The sequence below is a fragment of the Betta splendens genome, chromosome 3 (genome assembly GCF_900634795.4).
Source record: "Betta splendens chromosome 3, fBetSpl5.4, whole genome shotgun sequence".
In the NCBI taxonomy this organism is placed as follows: Eukaryota; Metazoa; Chordata; class Actinopteri; order Anabantiformes; family Osphronemidae; genus Betta; species Betta splendens.
This window is the reverse complement of record NC_040883.2, coordinates 2,022,364-2,044,237: the sequence shown is the minus strand read 5'-3', so window position 1 is coordinate 2,044,237 and position 21,874 is coordinate 2,022,364. Positions and strand designations below refer to the sequence as shown.

At 47.8% G+C, this 21,874-nt stretch overlaps 1 protein-coding gene across 16 annotated transcripts in view; it reads left to right on the top strand.

Moving 5' to 3' along the window:
* neo1a (neogenin 1a) overlaps positions 1-21,056 on the top strand; it is a 101,403-nt gene extending 80,347 nt beyond the window's left edge. For 2 of the 16 annotated variants that reach the window (XM_029144951.3, XM_029144936.3), the window contains exons 8-29: positions 882-1,116; positions 1,657-1,811; positions 3,104-3,252; positions 4,357-4,495; positions 4,598-4,647; positions 6,660-6,804; positions 8,336-8,446; positions 8,527-8,721; positions 9,486-9,581; positions 12,693-12,925; positions 13,883-14,021; positions 14,456-14,563; positions 14,681-14,875; positions 15,518-15,550; positions 15,737-15,805; positions 15,942-16,080; positions 16,208-16,452; positions 17,009-17,101; positions 17,440-17,610; positions 17,908-18,195; positions 18,319-18,455; positions 18,959-21,056. In XM_029144951.3, coding sequence (XP_029000784.1) covers positions 882-1,116; positions 1,657-1,811; positions 3,104-3,252; positions 4,357-4,495; positions 4,598-4,647; positions 6,660-6,804; positions 8,336-8,446; positions 8,527-8,721; positions 9,486-9,581; positions 12,693-12,925; positions 13,883-14,021; positions 14,456-14,563; positions 14,681-14,875; positions 15,518-15,550; positions 15,737-15,805; positions 15,942-16,080; positions 16,208-16,452; positions 17,009-17,101; positions 17,440-17,610; positions 17,908-18,195; positions 18,319-18,455; positions 18,959-19,111 — 3,278 coding nt within the window. In that variant the 3' untranslated portion in view covers positions 19,112-21,056. Of the gene's footprint in view, positions 1-881; positions 1,117-1,656; positions 1,812-3,103; positions 3,253-4,356; positions 4,496-4,597; positions 4,648-6,659; positions 6,805-8,335; positions 8,447-8,526; positions 8,722-9,485; positions 9,582-12,692; positions 12,926-13,882; positions 14,022-14,455; positions 14,564-14,680; positions 14,876-15,517; positions 15,551-15,736; positions 15,806-15,941; positions 16,081-16,207; positions 16,453-17,008; positions 17,102-17,439; positions 17,611-17,907; positions 18,196-18,318; positions 18,456-18,818 lie in introns of all 16 variants that reach the window. The other 14 variants (XM_029144942.3, XM_029144952.3, XM_029144941.3 and 11 more) reach the window with 14 other exon arrangements.
* Positions 21,057-21,874: the final 818 nt, after the last annotated feature.

Below are 21,874 nucleotides of genomic sequence, written 5' to 3'. Positions count from 1 at the left end.
GCGTGTATGTGGATGTTGATGCGCTGCTAATTCCTTACATCACTGCATCAGAAAAGCCAGCGAACTCTTGGAGTTTGAAATGTAAACAAATATTGAAAGCCCAGATGAGTGGTTGGGCCACTGGCTACGACAGAGAAGCCGCCGCCGGCTGCTTTGCATTTCAACACGGCTCCTCTGGTAATAACGGAGCGTTTTCACACTACACTGGTTTCTGTATTTCAGCTTTGCCCTCCAGTCAATTTCACTGACCTGCAAACAAATGGAAATGTCATCCGGACTGACATTTTTTCCATATGGTTTCGTTTCGCCAGGCAAAGGAAAGAGGGAAAAACCCACCACATGAAATTGCTGGCATTTCTGTGGCGAGGCTGTGGGATGTGATGGGGTGCGCTGGTCGAGGGTCCGGGTCTGCGCTCCGGGCCTGGAACCGTTCTTAGTTCTGAACTGGGATGTTTTTATCGCGAATGATTGGCAGGAAGACGAGCTATGAGAGTAACATGTGTGATTGTGTGTTCTGCTCCCACTACCCTGACATTAGAGAGCTGTGTGTAGATCTGCATGTGTAGTCCCTCCTGTATCGTGCTTGTATTTGTCAGCTTCGTCAGTGTAGTAGGGTCGTTTTATTTCTGTGGTTCCTTGTTGCACCAAAAGTCTTTTTTTTGTTACGTTGTTGTTATTTTGTTTTTTCTTCTTTTTTGTTTCCTTCCTTTCCTTCGTTCCACTGTCATTCCCACTCCTCTCCTCTCCTCTCCTTCACCGTCCCTTCCGGACGCCTCTGCGTGGTATTGCTCCCATCCCTCCCCACGCGCTGCCACTGTCCCCTGCCCGACCCCCCTCCTCACCCCACGCTGCTCCCCCTCCTTCCTCCTCCTCTCCCTAAGACGTAGCCCTGCTCTCTCCCCCGCCCCCCTCACTGACTCCTAACACTACTGACCATGTAACGCCAGGCTCCGGTGGTGTAGCCGGTCCAACAGGACCCACCCCCTCCGCCCCCCGGGACGTAGTGGCTTCGCTGGTTTCCACCCGCTTCATCAAGGTGACGTGGCGCCAACCGGCCGAACCGCACGGGGACGACTTAACCTACTCTGTTTTCTACAGCCAGGAGGGAACCAGCAGGTACTGTACACACATTACCCCGTACTACCACCAGGAGGATACTTCCCATTATACACACGTGCCTGTGAACGAGTCTCAGATCACTATGAAAAAACTAGTCGAGGCAGTTAAAGCTTTTAACGTCTAAAAGGGAGTATTAATTAAAACAAACTTCCTTCCTTGAAGGATCTCATCTTAACAGAGATGTAAACAGTTCACAAGCCTGTTGTTTTATTGACCTGGTCTGAATCCTCATTATGTATAGAGGACACGCAAGGACAGAGAAATGCTGCTTCCATCCATAGAGTTAAAATAGCAGACCTTTATCAGCCCTAATGCCAAACTCTTGATTTTAAAATGAGAGTTTTTTTCTGTTTTCAGTCATTTTAAATTTGGATATATTTCTTTTGATGAATGGACAAAGGCTCCTTTAATTAGTCAAGGCTACACTAACTAGAAAAACAGTAATTTACTGGATCACAAACCTAAATTCAGCTGACTTTTATTTAAACAACAGTCCTAACATGGGTATTCGTGTTTGTGTCTTTTCCTCGACACCAGGGAGCGAGTTGTGAACACGAGTCGTCCGGGGGAGATGCAAGTCACCGTTCAGAACCTGATGCCAGATACCAAATATCGCTTCAGGGTCGTAGCCCACAACAGCAACGGGCCGGGCGAGAGCTCTGCTGCGCTCAAAGTGGCCACCCAGGCAGAAGGTAAAGACACGCACACACACACGCTCAGTAAACAGGACACGTACGGCTGGAAACGCGGAGCAGGATGCACACGGAGCAGCAAATAAACACTCGCATTCTGTCCTCGTCCTCGCTTCAAACGGAGCAAACGCACGCACGTGAGCCGCTACGGGACGAGCAGAGGGAGACCACCCAACGGCAGAGCACACAAATGCATGGGCCTTTTCATGTTTGCTCCTCAGCCTCGACTGTCAGCCCTGTGTGCGTTGGTTTAAACCGCGCCTCCTTGAGTGGAATTAGTCTCCCAGCCTCTGTAGACAGAAGCTTATTAATGATGGCTTGGAGGACGTTCTGGACGTGTTGTGGAGACGAGGTGGTTCTCATGCTCTCCCTCCACATCTCTCAGTTTCACCCATGTTTAAAAGTGCTAGGAAGGGGATTTCCCAACACACTGTCAGACTGGATGTCCCTCACCTCCAGCATCTGCTGCGGCTCCATCACTGTCACCATGTGGGTCATCCGCTGGGTCTCTGCCTCCGTCCTTGGTTGGAGGACGCACAGATGCACACACACAACACTCACCTTAATGGATGCCCGCAGCAGCAGCAGCCTGACCCCCCATGAGGGCAACAGCGAGCTGTACCTGAACAGTGTTCCGCTGCCGCGTGTTGCTTATTGTCAGAGAACCAACACAAATCCAGCATCATTATTTCATCTGTTCCAACAAGAACAACAAGGTTTCAGCAGAGCAGCTGCCCATTATTAAGGCTGAGAGACGTGTTTTGTCATGTGAGCTTTCACTTCCAGCTCGTCAAATGGGGAGTAAAATATTTATTCCGAGGTTTAAGTCCTGACTGCCGGCTCCAATTTAAGCATGTTTATGTTTGTATTTATATTTATATTTAAACTCCTGTCTCGTAAACATTCTGGGTCTAATCCTGCCCGACGTCGTAGCTAAATGTTAAGAGAAACACCACAGTGATACCTCAGGTTCTGTGAGCTGCAGGACTACGTCATTGAAATGCGAGGCACACGTGGATGTTTCTGTTGAGGAGCACCTTCGGTTTGTTTATCAGCAGGAAAATCAACATGGCTGCAGCCGCGTTCAGAGGGGACGGATCGGTTCCCAAAGAACTGCAGCCTTCTGAGCGCCTGCTGCGGCAGAGATGTAATGCACAAATGGGATTTGGCTGCAATTTTAAGAATTCAGGCGTTCACGGTGGCCTGATGCATCCACATTCAGCCAAGGTTAGAAAAAGGGAGAATCCCTCAGGTTCGGTCGCTTTCCAACGTCTGCTCTGTCTGATCTCCAGTCCAGGTGCCCGGCCCTGCTCCCAACCTGCAGGCGCTGTCCAACACGCCCACCTCCGTCTCCCTGACCTGGGACAAGCCGCTCACCGGCAACGGAGAGATCCTCACCTACAAACTGTACTACACAGACAAGAGCGTTGGCAACGAGCAGGTAGGTTGTGACACAGTGGCCTAAATCAGAAACAGGCTTTGGTCATAGTTTGGTGATCATTTTAAATAAACAAGTAAAACCAGCACAGTCTAAATATAATTACTCCATTAAGGTCAACTAAATTATTTCTTATCGCTGTCCATCTGACACGTGATCTGCTGGGTTCAGTGTGGATGCTTGTGCTAATGAGGTTTGTGTTGAGCTAAGGGCTTGCTACTCATTTGCCAGAGGACTCTCTTCACGGTCATACTCTTGATTGCGCATCTCAACTGCGTGGAAAGAATGCAGCTATAATCCACCTGGTTCTCCACTGCAGGTCCAACTCTCACACAGGACTGGAATCTCACTGCATCGGCATTGAGTCAGTTCCAGCAGTAGCAGTGTGCAAACCAGTGAGGCATTAAAAAGTCTTTAATATGGTAATAGATGAAACGTCAGCCAGTGCACTGAGTAATGATGCCTCAGCTCCCAAGAGAGGAGCGCCAGAACGCAGGAGAAGAGGTGCAGGCCCAGAGCGGAGCGGACGTTATGCAGACGGAGCAGGGACGGCCGTGCAGGAAACGGGCAGCGCCGAGGTCACGCCGACCATCTGAACCCTGGGCCGAGACCTGACTGCTCTGGAAGAATTAGATTTCCTCAAAGTCTCTGCTTTTCATTTAAAAATGTCACAGGCAAAGAGCTGAATGCAAATTGACTCGGAGTAATTGGACATGTGCCGGCGTGCCCAATTTGTAAAGCGAAAAGTCATAATCACAGAAGGCATAATCTGCGTCTCAGCGGAAGATGACATTTTTCCACAGAATTACAAACTGAAATGTTGGTGTGATGAAAGTGTGATGAAAGCGTCGCATTTTGTAGCTGTGCCATTTTGAGAGATTACTTGGAAGCAGCAGTATCTCAGCATTTATCAAGTTGTCAGAAGTGTTTGTTTTTTTATTTTTCCAGCTAATCTTATCAAAAACCGTCCTGTTATACATCAGCCTTACACTGATGTTCATTCATCATGTCCCGACGTCTAAACTGAACCTTAATTGTTTTAATACCCGACAGCCTCTTTCAGACTGAGGGCTGACTTGCTAACGTTTTCTCCCTCCTCCGTTTCAGGATGTCGACATCGATGCTCAGTCCTACACGCTGACCGGGCTGAAGAAGAACACGGAGTACAGCTTCCGTGTGGTGGCCAACAACAAGCACGGCCCGGGCGTCTCCACCGAGGACGTGGCCGTGCGCACCCTGTCTGACGGTGCGTTGGCTGAAGAGCTGTCAAGCCATGAATCCACTGTTACCATGTAGAAGCGGTTGTTTTCACTGATGTGGTGCTTGTTGCTTTATCTTGTGTTCACAGTACCCAGCGCTCCTCCTCAGAACCTCACTCTGGAGGTCCAGAACTCCAAGGTAAGACTCGCCTGGACCGGACACAATCCCCCACACACACACACACCACAGACAGCGTCTGAACGGGCCGTTTGTGGCTCAGCGTATATGAGGAGAAACCCAGAAAAACCCAGACGCACAGCTGAGCAGACACATCGCCTGCAGCTCAGAACATCATTGCTTCTCTGTGATTAGCTGTGTTGGAGCCTGTAGCGCCAGCCGGTTGAGAGGGTGTGTGAACCCTCATCGATCTAGTCATTGGCAGGAGACTTGCCTGTCAGAAAGTTTTATCTTCTGTATCGCTGTTTATCTGCTGAGGACTCCTGCAGCTCAAAGCTAGCGGCTTTGAAAGTATTTTGCAACACTTCATTGCTGCAACTTAAGATGTAATTGTGAATGGCCTAGTAAAGATCTTAGACTTTAAGCCCAGTTGTTAAGTCAGATTTATTACACTTAAACCTACTGTAGTCTTTGCATGAAGCTCTTGATTTGATAAAAGGCGCTGAGGTGGCTGCAGGCTTCACAACAGGCTCCTGATTAAAACAGGAAACTGACCTCAGCTGTCTGTCTTTTTAAGCTATTTGATGTTCAGACAGGCAGCTCTAGGCCTATTTACTGCATATTCCCACCCCAGTGATGGATTAAATTTTACAAAAGACATTTCTCACTCCTGACGAGAGGCAGCAAGCGCAAACAGAGAGCAGCAAGGGGAGAAGATAGGGAAAACCTCAGGGCGTGTGTATCGACTACCAAACGGCAGTCGCGCTTTTAGCCCTTTGCCGTTTGATGCGGAGCTTGAGCGAGCGAGGAAGTGTCAGAGCAGCCTAGAAAAGGGACTAGTAGACAATCCTATCACACACTGGCAGCCTGAGTGACAACTAGCCACCCATGCTGAGGGATTCTCAGGGAGATTAGTAGACAGAAATCGCTCCCATGCTAATGCTAAGAGTAAAGGAGGAGGGCTGTGGATGGATGGAGGGGATCCAGCGTCCTCCTCAGTCAGTCCCAGACCAGGCAATTTAACACTGGGAAACAACGTCGGGCATCCTTTATTCCCAACATTATTGAAATGAGTCGTCTCCGTTTTTTCTTTGTTATTGCCGCTAATTTTCAATGTAAACAGTCGTTAACTCTGTAATTGTGGTGCAATTATATACATACAAAGCGTTTATGTAATTAGCTGTTTGAGACGCCCAGACGAGTGGAACTGGAGAAAAAACTAATTAACATGCATTTCATATTTAATCTCTTCTCTGGGCCTTGTCAAGCAGAGACGCGCATCTATTACCTGCAAGGCAGCTCCACAATCGTGCTGTTGTGATCTTATTTTGCGCCTTTTCTCCCGTTCTGGCAACTGCCTTCTCACCTTCCCTTGTGATTTCACAGAACTCAATTAAGCAGGTTCTCGTGGTTAAGGCGAATACGCGAGTGAAGCAACACGCAACTGCTCCGGACTGACAGTGTAATAAGAAAAATGGAAATAATTGAACACACTTAACACAAATTTAATTTGTGCGATTCCCTCGACTCGGCTGGGGAGGAGTGTTTGTGCGCCCTGTACGTGTATTCAGGCTTTTGTGCATCAGTGTGACAGTGGGGAAGCGTTAATTAACTCGAACCCACACTGAGCTGCCCCCCACCTGTCTGCTTAAACACACAAACTCTCATGCATGAATCCTGCGACCGTGTGGCAGCCTGTAACAAACGTCCGGCCTTCTCTCTGCTCACACGCGTTTTACCCGACGTCTCACATTCATAGGCTTATTCCTCCCTGATGCATCAGTCTGTACGGCTCTACCAAAGCTCACGCTGGCGTTTTCTGGCCCTCGACTCATTTATACCTCTGCAACGATTGGGACGTGGGACATGTGTTTCTGGCGAACAGTAAAGCTTCAGGGTTGAGGGAAGTCATTCCACGGCCCGTGAGCAGGTGTGACGCTACCTGCTGAACCTTTACAGCTGCAGCTCCAGCAGCAGATGGTCCTGCATGGGCCTGACTGTGTCTAACTGCTTATACTGCTTTCCCTCCTCAGAGCATACTGCTTCGGTGGCAGCCTCCTCCGCTTAATGGGCAGAATGGAGAGATCACGGGTTACAAGATCCGATACCGCAAAGGGTCCCGGAGGAGCGAGGCGGCTGAGACCACCGGAGGCACCCAGCTTAACAAGCTCATTGATGGTAACAGCTCAGCGCCACTAGGATGTCTAAGAACAGATTACCAGGAAGTCTAATCAGCCTGACGTCTTCAATGCATTTCTTCACTACCCACACAGAGATTGCTGTCATTTCAGACAAAGCCCTTTGTATGCAGCTTTTTATTCAGCCCAGATTCCATGAAGCAGCTTTGTCTTTCTCATCTTGTGCATGTGGGTGTGATAGGCGCAGAGCAGCAGGTAGTTCCTCCATAGTAATTAATACCCAGTTACCACCAGTCTGTGCAGATGTGGGCCCACGTCTGAGGGAACTGATCAGATTTCAGTGTGGCTCGGCTCCAGCCTCTCATGCAGAGTGGTGGGAGGCTGCGTAAGTGGGAACAGACACCGGTTTGATGGATTGAAGGCAGCTTTTGCTAAATACAAGAGAACAGAAATCACTTCTACTGGCAGCGAGCAGCAGAGAGGGAGGTTCCACTAACTCTTATATCGTGGATGATTGGAAGCACATTCTATTTAGCTAAAACTACACATGTTGTGTCTTCCATATGTCTTAGTGTGTTTAGAGTCCACTACTGGGATCATTAAATATGAACAGAGCTGCAGAAGTCATATGTAGACTGTTCACTGGACAAAGTTTTATAACACTGACCTAAGAGGTTTTTATTGTTCTACTAAAACCTACATTACTGTTGTTTCGCTCTCACTCAGGTTTATTTCTTCTGGAAGAATCTCGTATAATCTTATCGTTGCCAGACCTTCTGTAATATTTAAAGCTCTCATCTGGAGCTGTTGTTTGGGACAGTCAGGCTTGTTTGTTAGTCAGCGTCTAGTTTCATCTAAACACTCAGAGATGGAGTTGTGTGTTACTGTACCATAACATCACCCGCTGCTACCCCCAAAATATGCACAGTATCACCAGAGACACGCAGCAATGATTAATATTAGATCTTGTCTCAGCAACTTTCAAGTGGCCCGGCCTCACGCTGCGCTCCGCTTCAAAGAGAATATACACTTAAAAGTAGATTTTTCCCAACATTCTGGCGGCTGAAATAGTGGCGTGTTTGTTGGTTGAGCGTGTGCTACGGAGCCGTTGTAGCCTTGGAGGCACGGGTGGTGAGGCAGTCCTCAGAAGATACCCCCAAGGGTGGCCTAGAATCAGACAGAAGACAATGCAGGATTAGCATGTAGCGCAAATGGGACGATGTGGTGGTGATGATGATGAAAAATGTTGTAGCAAATTAGTGCAACAACTTATTATCTGTCAGCAGGCGTCCCTCACTTAGTGGGAACCAGAGCTGGCAGCCGGCGGTGATTCAAGGCCTTAAAGTGTGTGGAGGTCCAGACTCCAGAAGGGTCCTTTGTCACTCTTAGCCTGTTGGCGTGACTGCTTCACATGCCGTGGCTTCTTAAGAACCAGAACTGCTTCAACATATTTATTGTTGTGGTTCATAAACTCCATTGACAAACACCAGGATAATAAAACATCTTAAAACCAAACGTGAAAGAGAGGATTGCGTTGCTTTGAATCTGAGCCGCCTGTGTTGCCTGTTCAGCTCTGGAGCGAGGAACCGAGTACTCCTTCAGGGTTTCAGCCACGACGGTGAACGGCACCGGACCGGCCACTGAGTGGGTCACGGCAGAAACATTCGAGAGTGACCTGGATGGTAAAAACCCCCGCTTTGACTAAACCTCAGCCATGTTGGATCTTGGTACTGCTGTCGTCATCGGCTGCTTTCTTGACTAGAATCGCGGGTTCCAGACCAACCCAGCTCGCTCCACGTCCGCCCGCTGGTCAACAGCATCGTGGTGAGCTGGACGCCGCCAGAGAACCAGGACATTGTGGTGCGTGGGTACAGCATCGGCTACGGCATCGGCAGTCCTCACGCTCAGACCATCAAAGTGGACCACAAGCAGCGCTACTACACCATCGAGAGCCTCGGTAAAAACAACTGCAGCTTTGTGTCTAGATGATGTTTGCATGTGGTTTATTCCAAATGTTTTAAGTTATTACAGAGATGTCAGAGCATCTCATGTTATATGTCACATTATTAGAAAGATTATTTAAAATACAAACGTGATGGCTGACTTAGCACTTTCTACAGTGGCCTCATCAAAAACTAAATTATGTATGAGTAAACACACCCTGAAACGCTGTGAAGTGATTAATCTGGAGCTCATAGTGGGTGTTTAGAGACTTAATGAGACCCTCTCCACCACAAGAACGAGCTGCTAATTACATGATTGGGCCAAAGGTCAAAATATTTGAATGATTTTTAGCACTTGCTGTAATGAAACCAAAGGAAACATCAACAGTAGGGTTCACCTCTGAAAGGTTCTGCTAGCTGCTCGTTTCAGTTGGTGCTAAATTAAGATAAAAGTCACAGCAAGCTGTCATCTGTCTCTGCTGCAAAACTTCTTTCGCTTCTATTTTTTTATGTTAATGTCATAATAGTTCCTTTAATTCTGCTACAATAGGAGGAGTCTCAGGAAGTGGTGTAAAAGCATGTCACACTATAAACAAATTGAGTTGAGAGATTTGGGGTAACGCATAAATTAGGCTTCATTACAGTCACCGTAAGAGAAATGATTGTATTCAATAGTCTAATATTGCAGTTATGATTTGAGAGTCTCAGGAGTTTCAGCTTGATTAAATGGCAGCCTCCATCTGTCTTTACTCGTCCCGTCTCCCTGACTCTCATCCAGATCCCAGCTCCCACTACGTGATTACTCTGAAAGCCTTCAATAACGTGGGCGAGGGGATTCCTGTGTATGAAAGTGCCGTCACCAGACCCCAGTCAGGTATGAATGAACATAAAGCTGCACACACACCTCGACCTGCTCTTATGGGATACACGGTGTCCACACTGGATGCGTGTAGTCGTGTAACCTGGGACCATTATCAAACAGAATGTCTGGATATCCAATTACTGAGGAGATAATGGGTCAGTGATAATGCATTAACTAACCTTCTTCTTCTTATGGCTCTTTTATTACCAGTTGTTCTGATATTTGATTCCACAGGACACACTTTTCACATGTTGGCGGTTCACATGTTGAGAGATATATATTATAATGTATATATATCTCAGTATATATAATATATGTAATAAGTATATTTTCTAACCACACACCTAGCATGCATTGTAGTATGCTATTACAAAGCATACTACACAAGGAAGATTAACTTATTGTTATCCAGTTCTGTACAAGGCCAAAGGCAGCATGGATTCTACCAAACCTGGGCCTTTATTAAATGAACCCAACAGTACTTTGATCCTGCTGGGTGTGTGTGTCATCTGATATTTCATATTTCAGTATTGTATAATAGTGAACATGTAGCAAGAAATGCTATGAGGATATATATGAGATGAGGCAAATTATTTATTTGTAAAATGTCCTGCTGACTTTCTGTTCTGGCTCACATTTACCGTCTGTAGGAGGTCCCCGTCGGGTTCATATGTGAGGTTAACGCTGTGAGTCGGGTCCCGTGAAACAGCTGTCACCGCAGACAATGAGACAGCACACGCATCCAGCAGGGCTCTGAACCAGACAGTTTCACATCTCAATCCTCTTAATAATAAATAATAATAAGTAGACGTTCTGTCCCCATCCAGTGTTTGACAAATGATCTTAAAGCGTGAAACACCGGCTCTTAAAGAGTTCACACAGTGTGTGTGTGACGTGTCAGAGAAGCAGCCCACGCTCCCTGGGGTGTCCCAGAATGTGGGCTGCTGCCGCCTCCTCCGCCAGCCACCCTCCACCTTCCTGCTAAGCCTTGATCACTCCGCTTTGTCTCCGCTGCAGTACAGTTGCACTGCAGATCTTGAGTGGTGCGATGCTCGATGACATGAATCACATCAACGCGCTTCAAGGGGCGGTGGCGCGCACCCGCACGCTGTCATACTGTACACTGCTCTGTGTGAACGCACGCATGCACGCACGCACACGCATACACACGCATACACACGCATACACACGCGTACACACGGACCCCCTGTGGTGGCTTTGGCAACCCTTCGTCAGATCCAAACGTTTCCTCTCAAAGCAGAACCAAAGCCCACCACCATCGTGCGCTGCTGAATCCTCGGGGGTGTGTTCCCTTCCTGCCAGTTTGTTCAAGTTAGGATTAAAAAGATGAGCTGACCTACATAGTACTTTTACTTAAAAAAAGCTGCAGACAAACTTGGTGAACTTAGGAGAGTGCTGGGTTGAATAAGGCACAATGTGATGTCTAAAGTGGGAAGCAGAGAACGAAGGAGTTCATCCCGTCTGTGAAGCGCCTTATGGTACTCTCCTTCCTGCACAGTTTTCTACTTGTAAACACTGGAGACGTCTTCTCTGAGCTGGCTAAACAAAATGCAGCTCCACAAACCTCAGTGCCGCACCACAACCACATGAATGCTCGGATCTCACGCACGCACACAGATACACACACACACAAACGCGCATGCACACACGCACACACACACACACACACACACAGATACAGATACACACGCACACACACACACGCGCACACACGCACAGATACATATACACGTACACACACACACGCACACACACACAAACACACACATGCACACACACATGCACATACACACACGCACACACGCACAGATACATATACACGTACACACACACATGCACACACACAAACGCGCACATGCACACAAACGCGCGCACACACACACACACACTGACTACGTCGTGACGAGGGCAGCTCTGTACACAAAGGTGTCAAATGGAGCGAGGCGAGTCGTAGAGGATCAACAAGTGGTCAGCGAGTGTCACCACAGGTGACTGAGCATCACATAAACCGAGCAGCAGCAGCAGCAGGCGGTGATGCTCGCTGACAGCAGCCCGTCTTCAAGTGTTTATTCTCCAGTCGCTGCAGAGCAAACGCTTGTTTTTCCTGCGCGTCTTCGCCGGCCTTTGCGGAACTCAGTGAACAGACATCTTAAACAAAAAGCCACCGGAGACACGCTGCCGCCGCACATAAACAGGTGATTAAGCAGCAGGTCGTCATTATGCAACATGCCATTTATCATATTCAGGTGCTAGACTGGGCTTCGCATGCGTGGGGCTCTTAACAATGAATAGCACTAAATTAGCGGCTGAATGTAGTGGCTACTCGCTGGATCCAACAGCTTGAGGATAATAACGACAAAGTGAGAAGTGTTGGGATTTTTCAGTCTTTAATTGTGTAGACTTCACAGAGTTTTACTTGCACAAATTCAGTCAGAATTCAAACTGCACACTTTGTCCCTTTCAGTGGATCGTTGTCTAGTACGACGTTAAGAATGGGTGTAGAAGCAGGAGAAGCCAAAACCCCCTCTGCTCCCGTGTGCAGGTTTCATTACTTCCAGCCTCAGTTCGTTCACTGCTCAAGGGCACGGTGCTCCTCGTGTGCTCGACCCCGCGTCCGCTGGCGCTCGCTGTCCCGTTCTTTCGCTCTGTGAAAAGCTCCACCATGTAACGGCGTGTAACACATTTTAGCTGTGCTTTTTAGAGATGTGCACGTTTCTAAATGTGGAGACGCGCTCTCAGCCTGGTTTTCCATTTACTGGCATCTTTTCTTTCGAGCGGAGGATCGCCTCTCTCTTTGTACTGTGACAGTAGCTACTAATAGAGCGCCTCACACTAGCGTCTGTAGCGGCCTCGTCTGTAGCGTCGTCCTGTTGTAGAGGTCAGTGTCTGTTTTCTAATAGGTTCTCTCTCTCTCTCTCTCTCTCTTCACTCGTCCCAATCCCATCCTTGTGCCTGTCCTGCTCTTTCGTTCCATCCTCGTTTTAACCCATTAACCCTTGTTTCTCCTGCTCGTCCCTCCCCACGTCCTGTTTGGACTCCACCGCTCCTCCCTGTTTTAATTTTGCTCATTTTAATTTGTGTGCATGCTTACGGGTCGCGCAGACCCCATAGACCCCGATGTTGACCTGTACGAACTCTTCCATCCTCCATACACCCCAGTTCCAGACCCCACCCCCATGATGCCGCCCGTGGGCGTTCAGGCCTCTGTGCTGAGCCACGACACCATCAAGGTGACCTGGGCCGACAACTCGCTCCCCAAGAACCAAAAGATCACAGACAACCGCTACTACACGGTGCGATGGAAGACCAACATCCCAGCCAACACGAAGGTCAAGGTAGGAGGCGTTTGTGAGCCTTTGATAGCTTTTCTGTTGGTTCCACGGAGGAGAGTTGAAGCCTGGTTTTGGATGCGTTTCTAGTTGCATGGTTTTCCTGTTTGAGGTACAACCAGAGTTGAAGGTCCTTCTGTTTTATTATTTAACATCTAGATATTAATAGGCCTTGATTGCACTTCCTTTGCATCTCAGCTTCAGTGAAGTGGGTCCAGCTGTGCAGCAGCCCAACGTTAGCTTCCACATGCGAATGTGGTGCCGCTCAGTTATGATGATGATGATGTTTGCTCACTGTTTGTTTTCATGGCCTCATGCATGTCTGGAGACTGTGGCTGAGTAAAGCTCGGATAGGGCCTGTGTGTACTGATCAATTATTCAACAAGGATAAGACAAACTGAAAACTGTGCTCCTCACGCTAGCAGCACACCCCGACCCATCCTCACCCTCAGGTCCTCTCAGGCTCCACCCGGCGATGCTCCAACTGCTTGAATGGCAGTAATTACTCGTGGCTTATTATGTTTCTATCCATTAACATTATCCACTGTATGAACCGGTCTGTCTGTCAGAGGGGGGCTTGCTCTGTGTTTTAGTGTGTTTAGTGAAGGACTAACGAACCGCTGTGAGCACGTCTTTCACGTTAGTGATATAACAAACGTTTTTCTCTGAGTGCGAACCAGGACAGAGCTTGTACATTATTAAAGAGATGACTGCTCTCAAACTGGCTACATGCATCTGAAGAGCAGAGTTTCCTCCAGTTTAGCCCACTGCCCTCTGTTTGACAGCCCCACTGGAGAACTACACCTCTGTTACGGAACGCACTCCTTTCTATTGCTTTTCATTATTTTATTTTTAGAAGATGCTTAACGATGTCGTCCTGGACTTCAGGAAACCGCTGCCATTTTATAGACAGAATGAACTCCTTAATCAGGATCTAATGCTCGGTTCTTTGTTCGTGTCAAGATGGCCAACACCACCAGCCTGAGTCACTTGGTCACAGGCCTGAAGCCCAACACGCTGTACGAGTTCTCCGTCATGGTGACCAAAGGCCGCCGCAGCAGCACCTGGAGCATGACGGCACAGGGCACCACGTTTGAGACGAGTATGAGCACACACACATGCACGCACAAAACACACATACACACACTCACACACACACACACACACACACACACATGCACGCACACAAACACACGCACACATACACACCAGCGCGCATGCACACACACACACACACACACACACACACACACACACACACACACACACATGCAAGCACACCCACACGCAAATACAAACAAACGCACACATACACACCAGCGTGCATGCACACACACAAGCACACACACACACACACACACACACGCACACTAACACACACACACACACACATACACAAGCACATACACGCACACACACAAACACACACACACAAGCACACACACGCATGCACACAAACACACACATACACACCAGCGCACACAAACACACGCGGGAGAAGGAGGAGTCTTTGTCTGAGCAGCGCATGTCCTGCAGTTCCCAGCTCTTCTCCAAAGGACGTGACTGTGGTGAGCAAGGAGAACAAACCTCGCACCATCATTGTCAACTGGCAGCCTCCGTCTGAGGCCAACGGAAAGATCACTGGTGAGTCCGGCTGCAAAGCACTGACGCCTTCGCGCTGGAGAAAGAGAGAAAACGAAACTGCACAGCATTAAAACCTACCGCGTGTCGCTCCTGAGCTTCTGCCCTTCTCTGTCGCAGGCTACATCATCTACTACAGCACAGACGTGAACGCTGAGATCCACGACTGGGTCATCGAGCCGGTGGTGGGGAACCGTCTGACTCACCAGATCCAGGAGCTGACGCTGGACACCTCCTACTACTTCAAGATCCAGGCCCGGAACTCCAAAGGCATGGGCCCCATGTCTGACGCCGTGCATTTCCGCACTCCAAAAAGTAAGAGTCTTTAATGAAGCTGAGACCAAAGAGGATCCTGTTAAATTAATAACTAAATTCCTGTAATGTAAAATTAAGTGTAAAAATCTTTCTGGACCCCATGCTGCATTTTTCATACGCTTCATGTTGGGGATGAGCTGTTGGAGAGCGTCGAACATTTAACAGCTCTTCAAAGAGAAGGAACGCGGGCGTTGCGTTGGTCAGGTAGCGCTCCGCACCTTCAGATGAATACTGAAGCTGATGTCTGTATACTGGACATGAAGGCAGGTGCAGCACCACTGTGACACAGTCGGGCTTTGCTTCCTCATGTCTAGTTGTGCTTCCAGCAGCGAATGCAACTTTAAGATTAGATTCTTTTAATCTGTCAACAAAGTTTCTTTTTTATTTTAATGGAAGGTTTTTGGTGCAAAGCCCCCTCAGATCATTACTTGTGGGGTGTTTGCAGTGTAAGTTATTAATTAGAAGAAACTTAGATTTTAAATCATCTTTTATCTCTTGCCTTCGGGTTTTCTCCTGCACTAATCTTTGGAGTTTCACCTTCTGCTTCTATAATCTCCGTCTCTGACTTCTTCTCCTCTCAGCTAACCTGTTTTTGCTTTTTATTGTCTCTCTCTCCCTCCCTGCTCTGCTTGGCCTGTTAAGCTGAATCCTCTGACAAAATGGCTAATGACCAAGGTAAACTTCCCCTCCACACTTTGTCCTTCACTGACTGCACCTTCAGCATTTCCATCTTCTGATCTGATGAAGACTTGGGCTCAATCACTTTAGTTTGTGTTCATCTCATGACGGTTGGAGCAAGGCCTCGACAGGTGACTGGTAAAAGAGTTTTAATGAAGGTTCTTTCTTTCATTTTTTCATCAGCTTCAAATCTTCTGCCAAAAGCAGGACCTTCAGGCAACAATCACCCACCGGACTCTGGGACTTCCGTTGGTAAGACCTTCCTCCTTCCCGCCTCCTCTTTGAGCCGTGAGGCCACACAGCAGCTGACCTGGCAGAGTTTAGTGTGCGGCTGTGATGAGAAGGCAGTAAAGTAAACCTGCTCTAATCTCATCTTTCTTCTCTTGAGGTAAATCAGGGGTTGGAAGCAACAGTGAGAATCACATCCTGGTGATTGTCATCATCATTTCGGTGGGAGCCTTCACCATCATCGTGGTGGTGGTGGGGGCTTTCCTGTGCACACGCCGCACGACGTCCCACCAGAAGAAGTAAGAAGCTCAGTCGCGCTTTTGTCGCTTGCTTCTTTACACACTAATCTTCTCCAGGGCTCGTTGGCCACGTTGTCACTAGACGTGAGTCCAGTCTTTCACCGTCACCCCTGCGTTTCCTCCGCAGGAAGCGGGCCGCCTCGAAGTCCTCCAACGGCTCCCACAAATACAAAGGGAACTCCAAAGACCTGAAGCCTCCCGATCTTTGGATTCACCACGAGAGACTGGAACTCAAACCCATGGATAAGTCCCCAGAGCCCAACCCGGTCATGACAGAAACACCCATTCCCCGCACATCACAGGACATCACGCCGGCTGACAGCGGCCTGGAGAGCAATCCCCATCTGCAGCAGAGGCGCAACTCCTACCGTGGTCAGTCTCGCCCAAGGCGGAAGACTTAAAATTTGATGTTATGGGAAATAGATCAAAGTCAAATTTCACCCTCTGTGCCTGAGCTCACATGCATAATAACACTGAGCAGAAATCTTGAGGTTGGCTGACAGACAGGAGACCACAGTTTGAGCGCTCGACTAAAACCAGAATAGTTTTACAGGCAGGAAATGTGCTGGTGCCCTCAGGTTTGCTGCCAAAAATATGAGTTTTGCAGAATTTGGGACGGTGTTTATGTTTGACAGCTCAACATTTGTCTTTGATGTGTGTTCTTTTGTGATTACCATGCGAAACATTTCATGCTCCTCACACATAATGCCCATTACTTTTCATGGATGCGCTGCTGCGAGCATCAACTGCGAATGCTGCCACTTTGCGCTAGCAGACCTCCAGTGAATCACTTATTAGAAGCAGATGAACGCTGAACGCAGTCGCAGTGTTTAGAATGAATGTGAGCTGGAGCTGTACAGTATGTGACTGATGAAGCAGACGAACCCGTAGCTCCTTCTGATTGGCTGGTCTTCACCGTACCTTTTAGGCCATGAGTCAGAGGACAGCATGTCTACACTAGCAGGCCGACGGGGGATGAGGCCTAAAATGATGATGCCTTTTGACGCGCAGCCGCCTCAGCGTAAGTGTGTGTGTTTGTGTGTGAGTGTGTGCGCGAGCGAGTGAATGGGCCTCAGTGAGAAGTCAATTAGGAAAATCCACCAGTGTTTACCAACACGGTGATTTCCAAATGCAGCTCATTCTTTAGTTTAGCGAATCAGAAGAAAAAGCCCATTTCATGCTTCCCAAAATGTCCATTGTTTTTCTTTTCGTTGAATTAAATTTTTTGACTGAGTGGCAGAGAACATGAGCAGAAACCTGCATGTGTGTGTATTTTCTTCCGCTGCCTCATCCTTATTACAGCTTTGTTAAACATCTCATCCTCTGTGTGTGTTCATCCGTGTTGGTTTCCATTCACAGCTGTGATTAGTGCTCACCCCATCCATTCCCTTGATAATCACCACCACCATTATCACATGGGCAGCCTGGCGTCACCAACACGCAGCTATCTGTACCACCCGGGCAGCGGTCACCTGCGCCCGCATGCCTGCACCTCCCCTATCTCACACCTTGACAGGGTGGACTCTACAGGTGAGACACTGCCACCTGGTGGACGCCAGGAGGCGTGGCAAGAACAGGGCACAAATCTGATCACTCCTTCATTGATTTCATCTGATCATTCACTCACGCAGCCGACATTTTGTTCCAGTTGTGTCCAAACTGTTTGACCTCTCCTTTTTGACATTCATTTTTGGTTTTTAGGAGTAAATACCAATGGTGATTATTTCTAATAGACAGAATTTGCTACTTTCTGAGGTTTCTCATTTCAGTTAGAATCTGGTTGTTGTTTCTGGGCGTGCGTTCGTGAACCTCCCGTCTTTTCTCCAGAGTCGGTGAGGAACACCCCCAGTTCAGAGCCTCTCCCTCCGGCCGCCGCCTCCTCTCAGGCCTCCTGCCCCTCGGAGATCATGGCCGACCTTGAGGGCAGCTACCACGGCTCCACCACCACCGAGGAGGAGCCCAGCTACTCCAGCAACCTGCCCCCGCACCGCTCGGCCCACCCGCACGCCCACGCCCACCCGCTCAAAAGCTTCGCCGTGCCCGCCATCCCCACCGGCAGCCATCCGTCGTACGAGTCGCCGGCCCTGCCCAGCACCCCGCTGCTCGCTCAGACCGGTGGGTGGAACGCTCCAGAGCTCACGTACTGTGACAACGGTCAACGCATGGACTCACGGCTGTGTGTGTGCGTGTGTGTGTGTGTGTGTGTGTGTGTGTGTGCGCGTGTCGTTTCCTGCTCAGGACCCCCCACTCACCCTCATGTTGTTAAAACAGCCTCCATTGGGACACTGGGAAGGACACGGACGCCCATGGTGGTCACTGTGCCCAACGCCCCCGAGGTGCCAGAGACCAGTAAAATGCTGGAAGATGTGGACAGCGTGAGTATGTGGACCTGAGGCTCGGCCGGTGGTGAACCGGTTCTGCTCAGGACCAGTCATACATTACTTCAGACCCATGTCAGGTTTTCTTTGGGCACTGAATTATGCAGTAACTTGGTTTTAACCACCTTTTCTTTTTGTTCTCTCTCTCTTTATTCTTTCCAACTTTAATCTCATCATTTTTGTGGCATTGTCGGCTGCTTCTTGATCAATTAATTTTCTTTTATCGATCAATTTTAACAAACCCATAACTGGAATGATTATGTTTTTATCACCTTTTACCATATGTTTGAATTGTTTTGTTTTGTTCTGGACGTTCTGCTTTCGTCTGCTGCCTCTGTGTTTGTCATTCTAATGCATCAGTCCCATTGACCCGTCCCCAGCTCGCCTCACCCCATCCATACGACTCCCCTCTCCTCTGCAAAGCATCCCTGACTGACCCTCTCCTCTCCTCTCCCCCCCCTCCCCTCTCTTCTCCTCCCGCCCTCCCTTCTTGCCTCCAGGTGCTTGCCTCCCTCCCACCCTGCCCCTCCCCTGCCCCTCGCAGTAACCCTGTTCCTCTCCCTCAGAGCTACGAGCCCGACGAGCTGACCGAGGAGATGGCCCACCTGGAGGGCCTGATGAAGGACCTGAACGCCATCACCACAGCGCCATGAGCATTCACACACCCCCGCGCACAGACACAGCCTCACTAAAGTCAAACAAACGCACCCAAACCTAAACGCTGGGAGCCAGCGGCTGATGGACGGAACCGGGCTTCTCACGCCCACGAGAACTCTTACGTTCCCCTGCAGAGAATAAAAAACTCCAGACAGACACTTAGGAACTTTTTTCGGCTTACTTTGCTCAGTCTCAGGAAGGAGATTGCCATGAGAGGGAAAACACTGAGACGCTTTTGATGAAGAACCATTCTCAGAGACAATGAACTTTTAAAGATTGGTCACTTTCAACTGGAAGATTGTGAATTTCTCCTCAGCAAAAACACACAACATTACGTACATTAGGTTTTTTGTGGCGAACGGTTGATTCAATGTTAAGTCAAAAGGAGAAAGTCCAAAAACATGCTGGTTTTGATGTTGGTGCACATGCAGTTTGTTTGATTAGTGTTTTCTTGCATTTTGTAAATCTAACGGGCCGTTTCAGTGACGCGATACCAACCTCCCTTTACAAACCTACATGACTCATAAATGCTGTTGTTCTTGTTTTATCACTCTGTGTCATATATTGTGCCATGACTTTTTATGTTTTCTATCTTATTGTATTATTTTTTTACACACATATCCTTATAAATGTGTACATATGTTTTTTTAACTGCCTCATTCAGCGTTTCCCATTGCTTCATTATTATTTGGGATGGAAGTGGGACGACGAACGAGTCCTGAGTCTCCGTTTTCATGTCGAGGGGAGAGAAGTCTGTGTGTTTGTGCGGCGCGTTCCTCTCTGGCGTCGCGTTGCCCTCTTCATACGTTCAGATCTCTCCTTCCCAGTCTTTCGTTTATCGTGGGAGCTCCGTTGTAAAAGCCTTACCAACGTGTTTGTATGTGGGACGGCCTCGGCGCCGTCACCTTCTGTATCCCTCTGTGGGACTTGGCGGTACCTCCTTGCAGGTCAGAGGTGCCCGGACTCAGGGCCACACGCCCCACCCTCCATTAAGCAAGAAAAAGAGCCAGAAACCTCACAAGTCAATCAGTCACCTGCGACATACGAGTTGTCTTTTATACAAGAAGTTCAGTCGAATGTGTGCGTGTCATTTCCAAGAGCCAATATTTGGTTTGAACCACGTGTACATCTCCTCGCTGTTTCTTTCTGCTGTTCTTCATCGAATGACACACGCTGGGTAACGTATGAAATGCAAAGATGTTGGCCTTTTGAATGGGACTCCCAGTTTTTTTTTTACATGGTAGTTTTTGTATGAAGAAAAAAAGAAGCTTGTTCTTTAAACAGATCGGATGTAAAAAGGAAAAAAGTTCATCTAAGAAACTAGTTTTTCATTCATTACCCTCCTTCCCAAAGAAATTAGTCATTTACAATCATAGTCATTTGCTCTACTTTTGTGAATACCATGTTTCTCATCAATGTACATCATCATGAATGTCAATATAACTGTAAGAGATTCTAACTATGGAAACAAACAAGAAACCTGTTTCGGGGGAAAATGAAGCAAAACAAGCAAAAGAGAAAGGACCGGGCTCCATTTGGGAAATAATCTGTTGAGTTGTAAACAGTTGAATCTGTATTGCACTTTTTCACAATTTTTAAAAAGTACATTTCTTACATATCTTGTGTTTTAAATATCAGAAGCTGTTTGTGTAACGTAGTGTCCTAGGTAAGCGGCAGGCAGCTGGTCTTGTTTTTACGTTCATTTTTTTGCTTCAGAGATGATATGAATTTGAGCAGCTGAGTTGTTTACTTTGCAGCTGATGAAGAGGAATTCTGTTGTTGCTTGTTCGTGTACAGAGCTTCTTTGCTTTCTGTAGAAAACATCTGTGGCTTTTTAAAAAAAAAAGTTGAAAAAAATGTTTGGAAAAAAACATGTTTTTTTATTGGTGCTCCTATACATTGTGTATATGAACTATTATGAATACTAACAAAGTAAAAGTTTCTTCTTGTCTTCTTTTCATCAAACACAATCAGGATCTGTCATGTTAATATTACGGTAAATATTATTCTAACCACTGACTGATTGGTGCTCAGCTCTCCAGCTGTGATTCTTACCGTAGTCGTCATGTGAGACTGGTTGAAATCTTTTTGCCTGATCGTCTGCTGAAACTGACTCACTCATCATGTGGCTTCGCATTGACGTCTCACGGCCTGTTGATGTAGCTGAAAGTGTAGCGAGGTGTTGAATTAAACCATCAAACATGTAAATAAACCGTGACTGAGACGAAAGAAATGGCTCCTCCAGGACAGAGAAGACTGGATCACCACTTAGACTCTTCTCTTATTGTGGCTTTAATGTTTGTTTGTCCAAAACAGAATCACTGGGCTGCTTGTACATTTGGTCTAAACATGTGTCCCTTAGGCTCCGTGTCATTAAAATTTATATAGGGTATATTCATTAAATGAAGACTCAGATCAAGAAAATGTTAAAATCAAATACACTGGACAGAATGTGAGAAAGAAGATGCGCGTGTTGAATCTCATACTATTGCGCGTATCCCTCATCTGTGGTTTCTGTGTCTGATTGTTTTGCATCACCTTTAATTTTCCAGCAGCTCGGTGCATTTATGTCAGGAAGATGAATGTGGACGAGGTAAGTATTATTTTCATGCTCAATAAAGCGTTCACAGAGCCCTGACGCTCTGTGGGTGCCGGGTTCCGCCCCATGGTGGGATTTAAGGATTTGCTCGTCACAGCTGGATCCCCTCACAGATCGATCAGAGGGGATGTGTTACGTCTTGGTATTTGCCACACACTGT